The 18,722-nt window shown below is 46.2% G+C and overlaps 1 protein-coding gene across 2 annotated transcripts in view; it reads right to left on the bottom strand.

The window, feature by feature from the left end:
* The window catches only part of LOC147351993 (heparan sulfate glucosamine 3-O-sulfotransferase 3A1), an 88,049-nt gene extending 69,752 nt beyond the window's left edge, over positions 1-18,297 (bottom strand). Inside the window, exon 1 of one of the 2 annotated variants that reach the window (XM_086355521.1) lies at positions 17,450-18,297. In XM_086355521.1, the coding sequence (XP_086211647.1) occupies positions 17,450-17,631 (182 nt within the window). In that variant the 5' untranslated portion in view covers positions 17,632-18,297. Of the gene's footprint in view, positions 1-15,614; positions 16,211-17,449 lie in introns of those variants that run through there. The other variant, XM_086355520.1, reaches the window with a different exon arrangement.
* Between the last annotated feature and the right edge of the window lie 425 nt (positions 18,298-18,722).

The following is an 18,722-nucleotide window of genomic DNA, read 5'->3' as shown; positions in this document are numbered from 1 at the left end:
AATCAAGGCTATGGTTTTTCCTGTGGTCACGTATGGATGTGAGAGTTGGACTGTGAAGAAGGCTGAGCGCCGAAGAATTGATGCTTTTGAAGTGTGGTGTTGGAGAAGACTCTTGAGAGTCCCTTGGACTGCAAGGAGATCCAACCAGTCCATTCTGAAGGAGCTCAGCCCTGGGATTTCTTTGGAAGGCATGATGCTAAGGCTGAAACTCCAGTACTTTGGCCACCTCATGCGAAGAGTTGACTCACTGGAAAACTCCTGATGCTAGGAGGGATTGGGGGCAAGAGGAGAAGGGGACGACAGAGGATGAGATGGCTGGATGGCATCACTGACTCGACGGACGTGACTCTGAGTGAACTCTGGGAGTTGGTGATGGACAGGGAGGCCTGGCATGGTGCGATTCATGGGGTCGCAAAGAGTCGGACACGACTGAGTGACTGAACTGAACTGAACCGAAGCTCTCAAGGGCACCGTAGGCTCAGAATGGTGTGACTGGATTTAGTTTTGTGATATTCAGTTCCTGTTTGAGTTTCACAGACTTTGTACTAAATCTCAACTCTCTAGGAACTGAACTTGTTTGTTCTTGTTGTTGTTTTTTAGTTGCTAAGTTGTGTCTGACTCTTTTGGACCCCAGGGACTGTAGCCCGCCAGCCTTCTCTGTCCATAGCATTTCCCAGGTGAGAATACTGCAGGGGGTTGCCACAGTTCTCTGCAAACCTCACACACTCCCCTTCCCTCCTCTTCTCCAAATTGATCCCCTTGATCCATCACCATGCTATTTAAAGGCCCCCCACCTCAGTTTCTGAGTGACCTAGAAAAGGACCACCACAGTGAAATAGATTAATTAGTTACAACATTCCAAGACTAAACCTAGAGAGATGCCATGAAAATAGCTTCTGAACTTTAGATACTCGAGTATCCTTATTTTAAGCCATTTTCAACTTGCAATGTCCTCCAAGTCCTTTCTCCATGAGCCTCTGTGAATCAGACAGAAATTACTGCCATCAACTTACATTGAACACTGTAGAAGCAATTTTTTCCCACAAGCAATAAATTTGTGAGTCAAATAGTAGGAATACATTGGTTTGCTTTTCTCAGTTTTTTCTCCCCCTCCCTTTTTTTAATGCTTTCTCGTCATCACCAAAATTCCCAGTGAAAAGGAAAATATCAGAAGCATTACAATGTCCGCTATTAGGCATTCATTGAGAAGAAATAAGATGTCACCAATGAAAGAATATCCATGGTTGAAACTTTGAATTTCAGTGTTGGTAAGAGAAAACACAAAGTATTCAAATATCTTCATTCTTTCAGGGAATTTTTGAGTGAGTTTTCAAAAAGATAGGGATTCTTAAAGCAAGTTTATTTTGCTTTCTACCCTTGTGATGGAGTTTAGAATAGGCTCATCCAGCACTGCCTTGGAAATTAGCCACTGCACTTTTCCCAGAACGTTCAAGAAAATTAAATAGGAATATCAATCAGATGCTACTTGTGTGTAAAAACTAATGCAGGAAGCCATAAGTATCCATCCAAAGAGCCCAATCTGCAATTAAAAGAAAAAAAGGGATTTCCCTGGCGGTGCAGTGGTTAGAAATTTGCCTTCCAATGCAGGGGGCACGGGTTCAATCTGTGGTCAGAGAACTAAAATCCACGTGCCATGTGGCACAACTAAAAAATTTTAAACTTAAAAAATAAAGTGTTAAAAAATAAAAGGCACCTGAGAGTTGGAAGATTTTGTATGAAAAATGCAAAATATCTCATTGATAATGGTTTACTGTTGATTATGCATTGAAATTGTAATATTTCAGGCATATTGGCTTCTATCAAAATATTATTAGTCTCCCTACACATGCCATGAAATAGCCTCAAAAATCCTTCCTGACACTTTGATCCCAGTTTGATGTCTCACTCCTCACCTGCAAACTCAAACTGTTGGCTGGAACCACATGGTGGGACTGCATTTCAGGACAGAGGTCAAGTGACCCCATCGCAGGATGCCCAGGCATCCAAAAGACTGAAGGAAAAATGGAGACGTGGAGGAAGATGTATGTAAATTAAGCACATACTCAAACACGAAGTCAAGGAAACAGCAAACTGCATTATTAAACTGTTTTTATATATATTAAAAAAAGACCAAAGACCTCTTGGATCTGTTTATATGATGGCTTTTCTAAAGTAAAATGTTTGTCATTGAGCACATGAATCACTTTTACATGAAATGCCATCATCCTGCACAAGTCTGCATATTTCAAAAAGTTCCCACAGGCCACTCCCAGGATGGACTCTTCTAGCCTCATCTGGCTAAGAGGAGCTGTAGTTTCTGAGTGATACCTTGTGGGGAGTCCATCAGCTACATCATGCATCCTCAACACCTCCCATGATGGATACTCACCTGAGAGTTACATGATCAGTAAAGTAAGGGAAGGTCCAGGGACATACATGAAGCTTTTAGCCTGTCCTAGAAGTCTGAAAAGCATGTCCAGTGAGCCAAAGGCTTGTGTTGGTCAATAAAGTTTTACTAGGAGATAGCCAAGCCCATTCATTTACATATTGGGAGGTAGCCACATCCATCATTTATATAAGGAAGCTCCAATACTTTGGGCACCTGATGCAAAGAGTCCACTCATTGGAAAAGACCATGATGCTGAGAAAGACTGAAGGCAAAAGGAGGGCGGCAGAGGATAAGATGGCTAGCATCACCAACTCAATGGACATGAATCTGAGCAAAGTCCAGGAGACAGTGGAGGACAGGGAAGCCTGGTGTGCTGCAGTCCATGGGGTTGCAGAGAGTCAGACAGACTGAGTGACTGAAAAACAACAAGGCTGCTCTCCTGCTAAGAAACAGTTGAATACTTGTGATGGAGACCGTCTGACTAACAAAATCTAAAACATTTACTATTGGCCCTTTCCACAAAAAAACTGCTGACCCATGACCTAAGGCATCATTTTTGTTTCACTAAACAAATAGCGAATCTCTCCTGTGAGAGGTAAAGTTCCAGGGCCCGGAGACAGAAGGTGGACAAAGACTGAGGTGAGTTCCTGGAGGGACACCCCTGGCATGTTCATTGCAGTCTTTTCACACAGGACCTCTGCTCACAGTGGCCAGTGTTTTTCAAAGTTTTTTCTAATGAGATCCACTACTGACAAGTACATTTTATCTCCAACCTTCCTGCACACACCTGATCTACTTATCTATGTTCATACCTGAAGCAACTTTGTCAAGGTAATATTTCTCTGGGTTACTACCTGGGATTCACTCTCCTATTTTATGCTATTATAACCCCTTCCATTAAAAAATAGTAATTGGCTTTACTGTACACCAATGTCTTGCAATTCAGAGTTTGAAAAACTCTTAGTACGCACCAGATTTTTGTTGCTGACGCGGATCTTCACTGCAAGCCAAAGGCTAAAAACTAGCAGCCACTTTGGGTCAGATGAGGTTGATTTACTCCATTCTTTGCAGAATTTTGGGTTTTCTGAGTTTTTGTTTTGAATATGTTAATTATTTCTCACTATGGTTTCTAAAAAATCAATATCCCAAGATTCTTTAGAGAAATCAGAGGGTATGGCAATTAGAAGTCTGCTGCTGCTGCTGCTAGGTCACTTCAGTCATGTCCGACTCTGTGTGACCCCGTAGACAGCCTCCCACCAGGCTCGCCAGTCCCTGGGATTCTCCAGGCAAGAACACTGGAGTGGGTTGCCATTTCCTTCTCCAATGCACGAAAGGGAAAAGTGAAAGTGAAGTCGCTCAGTCGTGCCCAACTCTTAGCGACCCCATGGACTGCAGCCTACCAGGCTCCTCCGTCCATGGGATTTTCCAGGCAAGAGTACTGGAGTGGGGTGCCATTGCCTTCTCCGAATTAGAAGTCTACCTTCCTGTTAACTGTCAACTGGAGCCGAGAAGTGGTTTCTCCAATATTTGCTTCCAACTTGCCACCCTTTGCCACAAAGCAAGTGCACCTGAAAACCCCAAGAATTTTCATCACAAGCATTAGCTCCCCATGACCTCCCCCCGTATAAATATGAAACAGATTAAATGTATTTTCTTTCCATCATTAAACCTTAGCAGGTCATTTTAGCAGACCCTCTGGCTTTGGGGAAAGCCTTTTTAACAGATACTGTTGTAATCTCAAGTCCTCCTATAGCAAGAAGAAAGAGAAAGACCTCATTGGAAAGAAAAACAAGCAGCCTTTATTTCTTAAAAAAGAAAAAAAATCCCACAACATTTGATGAAAGAAAACTACAAGAATAATTAAAGTCCAGCAGAAAATTAAGAAAAAGGACCAGATGCCAGATTTGTTTACTCGACAGCTTTGTTTGTAAAACGAAATCGCTTCATCACTGAAGCCTGTTTGTAGGGCCAGAAATTTTCAAAGCATCCACTGGCAGCAAACATGGCTTCAGTTAAGAAAGGTGACGAGGGGGGAGCAGTTAGCCCTGGGAATGTAACTTTCACTGCAGCTTAATCCAGTTGCCTCTTTAAAATACCTGAGCGTAATGAGTATCTGCAAAGATTTATGACCGTAACAAACATACCATTTTTGACTTTGTCACTCAAACCAGCCTGGCAACTTTGATAGTTCCTATTGAAAGGAGAGCTCTAATCCAAATGAGAACTCTGAAAAAGGGAAAGGAATTTTATTCCTATAATTTGATTGATTACTTCCTATTCCAAATGCTCAAGAGAGAAAAAGAAAACGTTATCCTGTCTGTACTTGGATTTCTCCCACTAATCTTTTACAAACAGGTAACAACCATAAAACAAATTACTTACTAGGATCCATAGGCCAATGGTGCTAGCTGGGTTCCAAAATCTATAAGCATCAAAATATTGGTGAAAACATCTGAGATGAAAGCCAGAAATGCAAAGATGAACTGATCACTGACTCAACTTGATTCACTGTTTTAATCACCAGTCTTGGAAGGAGAGAAAATAATGCTATCAATTGTTCCATTCTCTGGAATATTTTTGCCATTGATATAAATCCTCCAAAATAAAATTTATGTAATTTAGAGCAAGCAATGGTTTCCCAGTTGTAGTCTCCAGAATTTTACCATGAAAAATAGAAGTTCTGAGCACTTGTCTTTGGTTTAATCTTAGGCAAGGCACCCTGTTTTTTCATAGGCAGAAGACAATCTCTAAGATACCTTCTAATTCCAATTTTCTTTACAGTTTCTGATTGTTAGAACCAAAGAAATGCAAATCGACAGTCATGTCTTATTTGGCAATGACCTAACCACTATAGTATAGAGCCTGGCACTACTAATGACCAATTGGCAGAATAATTAGATAAAAGTTATTAATAACAATAATAATGAAGATCAACAGAAGAGTGCTGGGGGGTAAAAACTAGGCTATTGCCTGACTGGGAGTATTAACACTTCTAAAGAAAAAAGTGTCGATCTGAAATACTTCAGAAAAGAATAAGAAAGATGGACTTTGGCGATGACTCAGCCATGTTCAGGGTGGTCTGGTTGGGGGTTTCCCACAGTCAAAAGAGAGCACAGGGTTGGAGATCCTAAGGAATGAGTACAACCACCAACTCACCCTGCCCCCCACTTCCAGGAGCAGCCAGCCACCTTCTCATTATATTCCTGACAATATTTTGGCATCCCCATTCAGCCATTTAGACTTGCTCATCAGGACCACTAAATAAAGAGGATTTTTCCCCCCATGCTGATTGTTATTTTTTAATGGATGGGTGATAAATCACTTGGATGGCTCAGGATTTCTGATATGCCTACAGATGAACTCTGAACATCACAGAACATTCTCCCGGGTGGGTCATAGGCTGGACCACAGATCTAGTCTTAACACATTTAAGAACCTTGAGATCATGGTATGTGTCTTTTCGGACCACAATGGTATGAAGCTAGAAATCAGTGAGAAGAAGAAAAATAGAAAATTCACAAATACGTAGAGTCTGAACAACACGATGAGTCAGACAGCAACCAATGAGTCAGAGAACACATCAAAAAGTAAATTTTAAAAATAACTTGAGACAAATAAAAATGGAAAGGAAACACTCCAAAACCTTAGGGGATGCAGTAAAAGCAGTTCTAAGAGGGAGGTTCATAGTGATAAATGCCTGCATTCAAGAAAGTCAAATGAACAACCTAACTTTACCCCCCAAGGAATCAGAAAAAGAAGAACCACCTGAGCCCACAGTTATTAGAAGGAAGAAAATAACACAAATCAGAGTGAAAATAAATGAAATAGAAATGAAAATGACATTTCATCAAACGTACGTTGCAGGTTCAAATATTTTGGTATATTTATAAAGTTCCAAACTGCATGAAGAAAAGTGTATGCCACCTAAGGTGGAAAAATGCCAAACAAGCCCAGAATAGCATTAAATCACAGAAATTATTTTTATCTACACAAGCATTTAATAGCTTGTCCTTGGCATGACACAGGTTCATAAAACAGATTCAATCAAGGTAAGTAAGTCAAGGATTAAGAGGAAATACTGTTATCTTCTTTGAGTCTCAAGATGTAGCCAGAGTTGTTTTCTTGTTTTGCTCTAGTAAAAAGGTAATTTTTATTTTGACAGTCGTTAAAAATATCAAAGGAGATGTTCTGAAGCAGATTTTCATAATTCTATTAAGTCAGAGCCTCCGATGCACCACTGTGTGTTTAAAATCAGAAGCAGAAAACGCCAGTATGCCGCCCAGACGGGAACTTGGAGTCTGATAACGCTGGCATCCCAGGCTTAGCCGTTCCAGCAGCAAGAGCCACCCAGATCACCCTGGTCCAGCCCTCCAGCACTATGGAAGCTGGACTTTCTCCTCTCCTCCCTCTCTTGCACACCTGCAACTGGTCCAGATCTGCATCGCTGCTGCAGCGGGTCTCACAAGCCAGGGTCTAAACCAAAGGTTGAAGCACAAGGTCAAGTGAGGAGATAGACTATTTAAACTGAGGGGACTTCCCTGGCGGTCCAGTGGCTAAGACACCATGCAGGGGGCCGGGGTTGATCCCTGGTCAGGGAACTAGACCCCACATGCTGCAATTAAAGAGCCCATTTGCCCCAAGACCTGGTGCAGCCAAATAAATATTTTTAAAAAAAAAGAATATTTAAGCTCACCCCTAAAATCTAGACTGTGTTGTTATCCCAGCTTAAGGCGCATCCACAGGCATGGGTCCACCCATCCCTCTAACCTACATCGGCAGCTTCCCCAGCCCTGACAACTCCTCCTCCTTGATTGCAAGCAACAACATACAAAGCCAGATGCCCACGTCAGATTTTCCTCTGACTCCCACTTCAGCGCTTTGTGTCCTCAAAAACCCATCACCGACATCAAAGCTTTTGCTCTCCAGCCTGAGAGGGCTTCAGTCAGGGCTGGTGACTTTATACCCTCGTGATGTGACACTTGCCAGCCACAAAGAACAGAAAAGGAACACAAAACTGTCTCTGCCCATGTTTCAGAGACAAGAGAGCAGGAAGGGGAGCCCTGAGCCAACTTTATTATGAAATAAGCTGAGGGAAAGATCAGCATGTCTAGAGCAACAGGTGCTGGCATGGAGGGGAGCTTGCTAGCCCATGCTGGGGGGCGTGATGGGGGGTGGGGGCAGCTGGAAGGAGAGGAGCAAAGGGGCTCGCTTGGTAGAGGGTTTCAGAATGAGCCCTCCTGCCCGCTGCCTTCTTTGTTTTTGTTTTTCTGTTCTTTTTTTTTTTTAATTGGAGTATAACTGCTTTACAATGTTGGGTTAGTTTCTGCTGTAGAATACCATGAATCAGCTGTAAGTACATATATAAGCCCTCCCTCTCGAGCCCTTCTTGAACCCTCATCCCACCCCTCTGCCTTCTTTGTTAATGATGCTCTTTTCCTCTTGGTTTTGGGATCATTCTAGACAAGAAAATTGTAAACAAAACAGTACAGAAAATTCTCAGAAACCCCTTCACCCAGACAGCTTCCCCTGAGGTTATCATCTTCCCTGGTAAAGGATCAAACCAGGAAACTAACCTTGCTATGACACCATGAACTCAACCACACACGCCAGTCACATACCCTCAGTTTTTCATCAACACCCTTTTTCTATTCCTGGGACCCAGTGGACGGTACCAGATTCTATGTACTCGTTAGTAATTAGTCTCTTTCATCTGCTCCCAGTGGTGACAAGTGTTTTAGCCTTACTTTGCTAGTCTCGATCTTGACATTTGTGAAGAATGCTGCTCAGGCATTTTGTGGCTGCCCCCTCCCTTCATGTTTTCTCACGACCAGACGGTGGTTGAGCATTTGGTGGGGCCAGAAACTCCCGCACATGAAGCCTTCCTTCCTGTACTACACCAGGGGATACAAGATCTCAGGGGCTTCCTTGGTGGTTCAGATGGTAAAGAATCTGCCTGCAATGTGGGAGACTCAGGTTCAATCCCTGGGTTGGGAAGATTCCCTGGAGAAGAAAATGGCAACCCACTCCAGTATTTTTGCCTGGAGAATCCCATGGACAGAGGAGCCTGGTGGGCTACAGTCTATGGGGTCGCAAAGAGTTGGACATGACTGACTGACTCAAACACACACACACACACACACACACACACACACACACACACAGGATCTCCATAGGAAAACAAGGGGATGTCACCCACATCACCTGGATTGGGCAGGGTCTGCCAGGTTCCTCCACTGTAACATTCCTATAAGCCCCTTACCACCCATGCTTACTTAAAAAAAAAAAAAAAAACTGGAGTTGAGTTGACTTACAATGTTGCATTAATTTCACCTCTAGAACAAAGTGATTCAGATACACTCACTTATCTGTTTTTTTCAGATATTTTTCCCATATAGGTTATTACAAAATACTGAGTAGAGTTCTCTGTGCTATACAGTAGGTCCACCGCTGGTTATCTATTTTACATATAGTATTGTGTACCTGCCCACTCTGCTCCCCAGGCCCTGGACGGCTTCACAGGAAGCCGTCTCCTGCTGGAAACTCTGAAAGGACCTTCCTATAAGACTGTCCCACACAGACAGATCTTCCAAAGTGTATCTCAGGCATGTCAAGGGTTAAACAGGCTTCCGGGTGCCACCCCCTAAGAATCCTGGGACCCTCCTCAAGAGCCTGTCCCACAGGGTGGAAGAAATAAGACTGCATGACTGATGTTGAAATAAAAATCATCTGGAAGTATTTTCATGTGAAGCTGGTTTTAAGAAACAGAGGCAAAACACACTAACAAAACTAATCTGGGGCATATGGTATTTCTTTCAGGCATGCACATTTCTAATACAAATCTCCTAATCACTTCTACCTTGCTTTTCAGGTTTACTGTTAAGGCAGGTCTTTTTTATTTCTCTCGAAAGGATAACCTCCCTGCCTGAAAGAGCGGGCTCAGGCAGAGAGGCTGTAAGTGCTACCCAACATGATTTTCCCTCCTTGTTTTTTGTTTTAAAAAAATGGGGAGACCAAATATACTCTGATCATGATGAAGTTTTCCAAGTTCAGCCCTTTGGGTTCCTTGCTGACTCTCCCTCCCACTAGGTGGCGCTAAATGTCACATTCAAAGTGGGCTGCTCTCAAGAGTCCCTGAACAGGATTTTTTTTCTTTTTTAAAAGTTTGCAAGAATATCACAAGCCTAACATCAAGTACTAAGTTTCCTTCTTACTAAATATTTCCTCTTTTCTTTTTTTAAACATTTACCGCCTATGTGCGTGTTTGGTCACTAAGCCACGTCCCACTCTTTAGGACTTCATTGACTGTAAACAGCCAGGCTCCTCTGTCCATGGGATTTTTCAGGCAACAGTACTGGAGTGGGTTCCCATTCCCTCTCCAGGGGATCTTCCCAATCCAGGGATGGAACCTGAGTCTCCTGCATTGGCATGTGGATTCTTTACCACTGAGCCACCTGGGAAGCCCACATTTATAGCCATCTGACAGCAAATCTGAACTTCTGGAATACAGCTTTCAAAGGACCACAGATTAAATGTAACAGTCATGACCACATGAGTGATATAAAAAAATCAGAAGTTGTATCACTGGAGGCAAGCAGCTGGGAATATGCTTCAGATCTCTAAACTCGGCATTTCCTCAATTTCTAGGTTCTGGTTTCACATAAGTTTATTTCATATAGGCTAATTTATTAACTGTATCAATATCCCTATGCCCGTAGAGACTTTTTAACTGTATCAAATTAGCAAAGATTTTAAAGTGCTGGCAAACATTTTAAAGACATTCTTACAAACGCAAAGACTAGGCAGCCAAAATATTACTGAAGTGCAATTTCCTCTGGTTATAATATTAAAGGCATATGCCTTAATAAGAAACCTCATTTCCACAATAAGGATTCATCACTTAAGGAGAAACAAACTTTCTCAAAGCTTCAAGTCCAGTATCACTAGGAAGCACATGGAAAAATGATGCTCTTTATCAGCTAAGTTCCTGTTCCTTGGTGGAGAAAGGGAAAGCTTTTCCCTAAGGAAAAGCGCTACATCTATGAAGTTTCCGACCCAGCAACCTGAGTGATGGTAAGTATGATGTGCAGTTGTTCAAACGCATCCCGTAGAGACAGGCAAGCCTTAGTTGTTTATATCAAGTGGGTGTGTTTGCTCTGTGACACTCTCCTCCTAAGACGGGAGCTTCTGGCCTATGTAAGGTCACTCCCTCTTGTCATTAACTGCAAAAGCTTATTTTGTTCTCATGGCCCCTCCAGAACACAGATTTGGCATGTCCTCTTTCTGGGCCCATCCACAGACATTTCCATGAGACAAATATTTGGGCCAGACCATTCTTAGGTTTTTTTTTTTTTTAAGGGAAGGCAGGAGATGACAAAAGGATTTTTGCTCCTAGATGGCCGTGCGCTTCACATACGCTCTATCAGCAAGTGATGAAGCTCATCACTCTAAGCGAATAATCACTCACACCAGGCATTCCCGCTCCGGACTGTACCAAGCATGGCTTTGCTGTTGTTGTTGTTTTAATGGCTGGACTCAATATCCTAGACCCTGTTTCACTTGAGTCTGATACTGCTCAGAAGTTCCCGAACCACTAAGTAACATTCCTGTTATCAGTTCTATCATCTGTCCACCTACTGGCTGCCTGCTCTTGAATGTGGGTTCACGCACAAACCTGAGTGCACGCGCACACACACACACACACACAGAGACGAGACTGTTGAACTTGTCTTGCCGGGGAGGTCTACCAGGGGATGAACCCAGGCCAAACAAAATGGCAGCATGAGGCGTCTCGAAGGCACCGTCTGCAACCTCCCACTCGATGGAATGCGTCCAGTCACTGAGGACTCCTGGGAGCAAATGCATGAAAGACATGATGCCCTTTCCCCCTCCAAAGACACAGGACTCGGGGCCCAAAGCTGCTTCTCCCCACTTCCCCCCTCGACCTTTCAGCCCTTCCAAGGTCCTTCACTCCCTTCTGAGGACACAGGGCCTCTTTGGATGGCAGTCCCCAGGACCTTGCATGGGTGGCCAGACTCCTGTGGCTCGAATTTCATCCCCCACCCTTCCTGCAGAAGGGCTGGTGGCTCACAAGGGTGGGAAAGCGAACACGGGGTGCTCTGCAGCTGCTCCCAGCTGCTCTGAGACGCCCATCACCCCCGATACAAACCGAAAGGGCCTCTGCTCAGCCTGCCTCTCCCCAGGATGATAAACAAGGCCGTGATCGGGAAGGGCCAGAGAGCTTCACATTCTGAAGCCATGGAAAGAAGCATCTTCTGAACTCCAAGCTGAGTCACCTCTGATCTTCCTGGATACTACACGGGGATCCCCAAGCTCCGGGACCTAAAGCCTGATGATCAGAGGTGGAGCTCATGTAACCATAACAGAAATAAAGTGCACGATAAATGGAATACACTTGGATAATTCTGAAACCATCCCCCACCCCAAGTCTGTGGAAAAATTGTCTTCTACCAAACTGTTCCTGGTGCCTAAAAGGCTGGGGACCACTGCCACGGAGTAAAATAATATTGGCAACATTTTTCTCTGTGGAAATCATCCGGTCTCACTAAAAAAACTGAATCAAAATATAGGAATGAGACATGCTAGCATAAGAGATTAGACAAGGAACACTTAACTATCTTGTCCCAAAATAAAAGGCTGAAGTGTTACAGAATGCAAACATATACATACATATATAAATACATAGTATGCATAAGCGCACACACGTATCTTTAAATACTTTATAAATAGGCATTTTTTATCTTAGGAGGTAAGATAAAAGCTAAGGTATCTTTTTAGGAGAAAAATAACCATACATTATAATTGGTGCAAATATACAAGCAGAGTGGAGGAGGGGGGTTCTTATTGAATTCCAAGTTCACCGGGTCTTGAACTACAGCAGAGGTATCTGGTCTTAACTTTCAGAAGAAATCTTAAAGTTTTGAAATTAATGCAACAATTCCCCACTTTGCTCGAGGAACCCGCCACACATCCAATGGACACGGAGACAGAGCATGGCGAAGGACTGCTTTCCAGTGATGCGTGAGCCAGACATTTGTCGTCGTCCTTGATAGCATGTCGGCTAAATTAAGTCATGTGGAATGTTTTCTAAACCCCATCAGGGCGGAGTTTCATATCCAGAAAACTCCACTGGAGCTCCCTAAATTATCATTAACAAATTCCCTGGCATAGTAAAATGTCCCTATGTTTCACTGATTTGACAGTACTATTCGGACAGTTTAAATCAATATGAATAATTTCCTTTTTAGAGATTTTGAATAAACTCGTTTTCTTAAGCTTTGCTACACACTTGTCCAAACGAAGAAACTATTGATTACACTATTTCTGGGATGTAGTTTAAAAAGTACCATTAATTTTCTTCCCCAGAGAGAGAAATGTATTGACACGTCCTAGCAACAAGCGTTTTAAACGATCAAACTCAATTTCCAAGAGATTTTTCTCCCAACTTCTCATCAGCAACAGATTTGTGCCATCATCAGGACGGTAGGGGGCGCTGCCACAACAAACTATTCTGGCAAATGGAGAGAAACTTCAGGAGGTGAAAAAACAAGGCTAGATTTGCATGATTCTCCCATGTCAAAGAGCATCTAAAAAATATTGTACCGATTTTTTTTTTTTTTTTGCTTGGAATAACTCACTTCAGGGCTCAAAGACTAGGGTTTTCTTTCTGTTCCTGTGTGTGTGTGGAGGGGGGAGGGGTGGCATTTCATAAGTGTGTGTTAGAAATCCTATATTACAATTCTGGGACGGAATCAGGAAGCTCTAAAAGGAATCCCTTTACCTAAAATACTGCCTAAACACAAGAGCTAAAACGTGCCTAATAGACGGTGTTGTGTGTGATTTTCTTTTTCATGTTTAAGTCTTCAGTCTTTTCCACAAACATCTAACTCCAAGTTCAGAACCAAGATCAAAGAGAACTGTGGCAAAATTTCATTAAATAATCGCATAATCCAGCCTCCATAGGTTGGACTTTTTTAATAAGAGTTTTCCATGTAATTGAGTTAAACTTAAATTTATGCATCCAATAAAAGCCCATTGCAAATGGTAAAACAAAGACATTGCTCCAACACTCAGAAAATTAAATCCACCAAACCATGAAGTCTACTGTGCAGTTATTTTTGTAACCACCATAAATTGCTTTATAAAACTCCTCTACCCAAGTAAACAATCCAAGGAGATATTTACTTTACAGCATGCATCCAGTTTCCAAGCAAGAGAGCAGCCTAAAAGTTTATGACTTTTTCTTCTTTTTCTAAATTGCCTCTCCCTTCTAAAAAAAAAAAAACAATTTGTGTTTCTAGTTACCTTGAAACCTTCCTTCTCTTACACAAGCTCAGAAAGGTCCACAGAAAATAAGATCCAGCTCTCTGAATATACTGTACCCTCAGCTACTCATCTCTGAAACGGGAAGAAACAATCCTACTTTGTGGAAATAAAGTCTATGTGGCGAAACGAAAATACAGGGGGTTAGTACTAAATATTTCACCATACATAACAGCACCTCAGAGTCCAACATTGTCTTAGATGTTTTGGGGCAGTCGGCTTGAAATGTGTTCACTTACAGCCATGTACCGGGCCGCATTCAATGCAAACTGCTTTAGATAAGAGTTTTAGGGGGTCTTTAATCACGTCTTTCTTGTGTCCTTGATGGAAAAAACAGAGCTGCCTTTGTGCTAAGAAGAAGGACCTGTTGTTTCCAGATTCAACAGGTCATTTTTATAAGAACTTCCCAGAGGACACAACAGAAATGACAGAAACACAGGGGGATTTTTTTAAGTGGCTGATGATTTTAAATGATATATATCCCATAGCACGGGAAGGCTGTTTGTTTTTCTTTCCAACAAATGGAAAGTTACTGTTTGAAACATGTTTAATGTTCAAGTTTGACTTTTAGGACGAAACCGTTTTCTCCTGAGTTGGGTTACTGTAAATTTGCTTCCTGTGCTTGACTCTCAAGTAAATAAACTTGTCAAATCATGTCCATTTCTCTTTGGGGTATGAATGGCTAATTGAGTGGGCTTTTGAAATATACTTAAATGGTGTTGTAACTTTTCTAATATCATTTCAGTTAAAATAATAAGGAGAAGGAACATTTAATGAATAAGATAAAACTTTAGAAAATGGAAAATTTAAGCGTATTTTTCCTTATGCTCCGAGGAGAAAAAAAAGCACCACTATTTTATGGCAAACAAAACCCAGGTGACACTAAGATTTATTAGAGTTTGGCTTATTCTGTTATTAAAGGTGGTCTGAATTTGAGAAGACTGGCAAATTTAAGATTAAGATCTAAATCAGCCTTGTTTCCTACACTGCATTAGGAAGGTTTTTTCACAGTGTTACCAAGATTCCTACTCCCCCCCCCCCCCCCCCCCGCTTTTCTTCCTTTAACAAAAATTTCGGCTACCTCATTTATAAAGGGAATTGTTTGAAGATCTTTAGAAAAGTTTCTGCCAGTCCAGAGACAAAAGGTACTCTTTCCCACAAATACAGAAGGCATTTTGTGCAATTTCCTTGCCCTAAACAAAAGTTATTGCCAACAAAGCCTTTTTTAAAACACACTCACATACATACCGCCAAACCTAGAGTCTAGTTCTAGACACTTTAAGTGTCTGAATTACTTACCACTCAGAACAATTATCTATATTACTTACCACCCAGGACAATTCTCTGGCAAAGAGTTAAGATAAGCAAATAAATAGGCGATGGCAAAAACTGCATTAACCCCAGGGAACTGCCCAGAAGATAAACGAGAAATAGAAACAGGTTTCCTTGGGGAAAGGATCCACTAGGTTACTTATCTAGTAATTGGTGAGCAGGTTTCTAACTTGGCAGGGACATTTTCTCTCTCTCTGCTTCCACAGAGTAGGAGAAAATGAAGAGATGGGCTATCTGGGGGAAAAGGAATCCGAAAAACTAAAGAAAAATATCTCCAAGGCCAAAATATCCACCCCCCCGCCCTCATCCACTTTATTGTGGAAATAATGTCTATATGGCAAATCGAAAATACAGGGGTTTAGTACTAAATATTTCGCCATATTTAGACAGAGGCAGGGTGGGGGAAAGATCCCTCTTCTTAAGGACAGCTACTGGTGACCCTCTGCCCTCTGATGAAATCGGGGAGGGAGATGCATTGGGTGAGGGTCGCCAAGGGCTCCTGAGCCCCCACCGCGAGCTCCGGCCGCCCACTCCCTGCCCCACGTCCGCTCACCGGTACCAGGCGAGGCCCTTGTCGTAGCTACGGTCGAAGAAGTGGGGCTCTGCGCCCACGGCGCGCACGTCGGGGTGCACGCGCAGGAACTCCAGCAGCGCCCGCGTGCCGCCCTTCTTCACGCCGATGATGATGGCCTGCGGCAGCTGCTTGCTCCCCTCGTCCAGCAGCAGGGCCAAGGTCCCCGGCGGAGTCTCGGCCACGCTGCTCCCGGCCCCGGAGCCGCCGAGACTCCCCGCCAGCCCGGGGGGCTCCTCTTCCCCGGCCTCCTCGCGGTCGGCTCGCGGGGCGGGCGGCCGGCGCCTCGGCCGCGGCCGCACTTGCAGGAGGCGCTTCCTTCGCGCGGCCACGGGCCACGCGGCCAGCTCCCCCGGGCCTCCGGCCGGGACGCCGCGGCCCGGGGTCCCCGCCTCCTCGCCGCCGCCCGACCGCCCCACGACGGGGCCAGATAGGGTCTGGCAGCGCTCGGCCAGGCAGTAGAAGACGTAGAGGGACGTGAGCAGAGAGCAGAGCATCAGCAAGAACTTGCGGAAGACGCTGCGGGACAGCGGCTCGGCCGAGGTGGGGTGGGCGCCGGCCGGGCCTGGAGGGGCCATCCTAGCCGGAGGCAACGTCGGGCAGCGCGCGGGCCATGCTAGGCCGGGACTCCGCCAACTGCCGGGACATCCTCCGGGGGCTCCTGCGCGCTGGACCGAGGCCACATCGCCCTGCGCCCCCGCGGCCGTGCGAGCTGCCCAGGCGGCAGCAGCCGGGACTCCTCCGGGAGATGGAGGCCCCAGAGCCGCGCGCGGGATCCCAGCCTCCGGTCGGTCGAGGGGGCGGGAAGGGGGACGTGATGCCGTGCTTAAGAAACCATCGTCTTAGATTCGCCCAAGTCCTCAGCCCGGGGCCGCACTCGGCGCCCCAGGTCCCCGAGAGTTGCCGGAACGGGGATCTCGGCGGCGAGTGGCGAAGGAGTGCGTCTCAGCCCCCGGCAGGAGCAGCCTCTCAGCGCGCGTCCCAGCTCAGTGATCGTGCATCCCTCGCTCGGTCCCGGAGAGCGTACGCGCGGCTCCCGGGCCGCTGGGCTCCGCGCGCTCCAGACCGCGGCGGGGACAGCGCCTCCAAGCCGCCGCTTGCTCGGTCCCCGGCCCGCCTGGGTGCGCGCTCCCGGCCCTGGGGCGAGGTCCCCCGAGTCCCTCTGCCGGAGCAGGAGCCAGAGGGGCCGCGCCCAGTCGTCCGCCCCTCTCCGTGCGCGCCCGGCCGCTCCGGCGGCTCTTGGTCCCACCTGGGAGCGGCGCGGCTGAACCGGGCTGCGCGGGACCCGTCTGCAGCCGCGGCCACTGCGCTCCCCGCCTCCCCGCCGCCTCCCGGGCAGTCGCCGCCGCCACACGTGGAGCTCCGAGGGCAGCAAACTTGTCGGTGACGTCAGCGGCCGGGGCCGGACCAGCCCCCGGAGGAGCGCAGGGGGGCGGACTGGTGCGCCGGGGAGAAGGTGGCGCGGACCCCGCGGCGGCCGCCCAATGACCGCGGGGAGGGCGGGGGCGACCGAGGCGACGCCCCTTCCCTACTCCGCCCACCCCGCCCCCTCCACCCCAGCCGGCTGCCTCGCCCCCTCGGAGCCGGGCCGGGTCTGCGGCGGCTCCTGGGACTTCTGACCGGCAGGCGCGGGGGCCGGATCCCCGGGACCTGACTCCCACCCCGCGAGGCACGCGCTCCATCAGGGGCTCCCAAACCACTCCGACGCCACTCAGCCCAGCGCAGCCCCGACCCCTCCGATGCCTGTGCTCGGGGTCCCTCCCTCCAGGGTCTCTCCGTTCTGACCCCGGAGCCGCCAAGTCCCCACTTCCACAAACCTTCGGAAGTTTCGCTGGTGGCGGTTCCCGGGACCGCTCCGCGCGCCGCGCCCCTGGCTGTCCGGGGCGAACTGGATTCCTTCGCTGCGGCTTCGCCTCCCACCTACGCTGCTGTCCACTGCGGATTCCCGGGCGAAGCCTTCTGCCCACAGCAGCTTTTGGTGCTTTGTTGTTTTTTTCATTTCATTGTTTCCCGAATGCTAGTTTAGGATGATCAAAGTTTCCCTGGACCTGGAAGGGACCAATCTCTTAGGAAACGAGCCAAAAACTGAATCAAATGGAGAAATTCAGAATTTTTTTTTTAAAGAAATCAACTCCGATTCCAAATCCATAGGCGCAGTTTTTGATGAAGGAATTCTTTTAGTGTTGTTTGTACGCGTGTGTGTGTGTGTGTGTGTGTGTGTGTGTGTGTGTGTGTGTGTGTGCTTTCGTGCGCGAGCGTGCGCGCGCCCCAATGCGGAGTTAAATGTCTTCTCCTGAGCAGCGGTTTCCTGGTTCGCTTGCCCCCCCTGACCCTACATCCTCTCCGCGCGCTCCTCAGAGAGCGGGTCAGAAAGGCCTACAAATCGCCTTGCTGTTTAATGGAGGGAGGTGGCCCGTGGAACCTGCATGAGGTGGTTTTTAATTCCAATCCGATTTGTTCCTGATTTCTTGGTTTCCTGGTCTCAGCAGGATGCCCTGCAATGTGGGCGGTAGCCTGGCCGCCTCACCCTCACCCTTGCAGGCCATGCGGGCGGCTTTCGCGGCGCCCGGTGTGTGCTGCCCAGGGCTGGCCGCGGCCGCGGGGCCGGGGTGCGGGGGGCTCCTGCTGCCCAGTGTGGGAACTTGGCCCGCCTGCCTTCCCGCGCTCCATCTGACGTGGAAGTGAAGTCTTTATAACCTTTCCAGGGCGATCTGGCGGTTTCTGACTCTGGGTGCCTGGGTGGAATTGCTGTATGTATGCCAGCTGGATAAATACTGAGGGCTGGACGTGGTTTTCTGTTTATGAAGTGCCAATCCCAGCCTTTTCTGTCCACTGGTGAAGAGTTTGTTAGGTTCTGCTGCTATAAAGCAATGAGCTTTTACAAGGATGAGCAATAAGTCCTGCCAAGCTTTAATGCCTCATTGTGTCCTAATACTGGATGTCAACAATCTAGTTGAGCTTTAATATATTTAGTTTATCTCTAGGTGTTTCAGTCTGACTTGCAGAAGAAAGACCAGAAAGAAAAAAAAAAAGAAGAAGAAGAAGATAATTTTAAAGTTATTCTGAAAACATGTGCAATCCCATAAATGT

This window comes from Bos grunniens, chromosome 19 (genome assembly GCF_055505025.1).
Source record: "Bos grunniens cultivar Pamir isolate PY7600 chromosome 19, Bosgru_T2T1.0, whole genome shotgun sequence".
Classification (NCBI taxonomy): domain Eukaryota; kingdom Metazoa; phylum Chordata; class Mammalia; order Artiodactyla; family Bovidae; genus Bos; species Bos grunniens.
The sequence above is the reverse complement of the archived record's forward strand: the minus strand, read 5'-3'. Positions and strand labels throughout refer to the sequence as shown.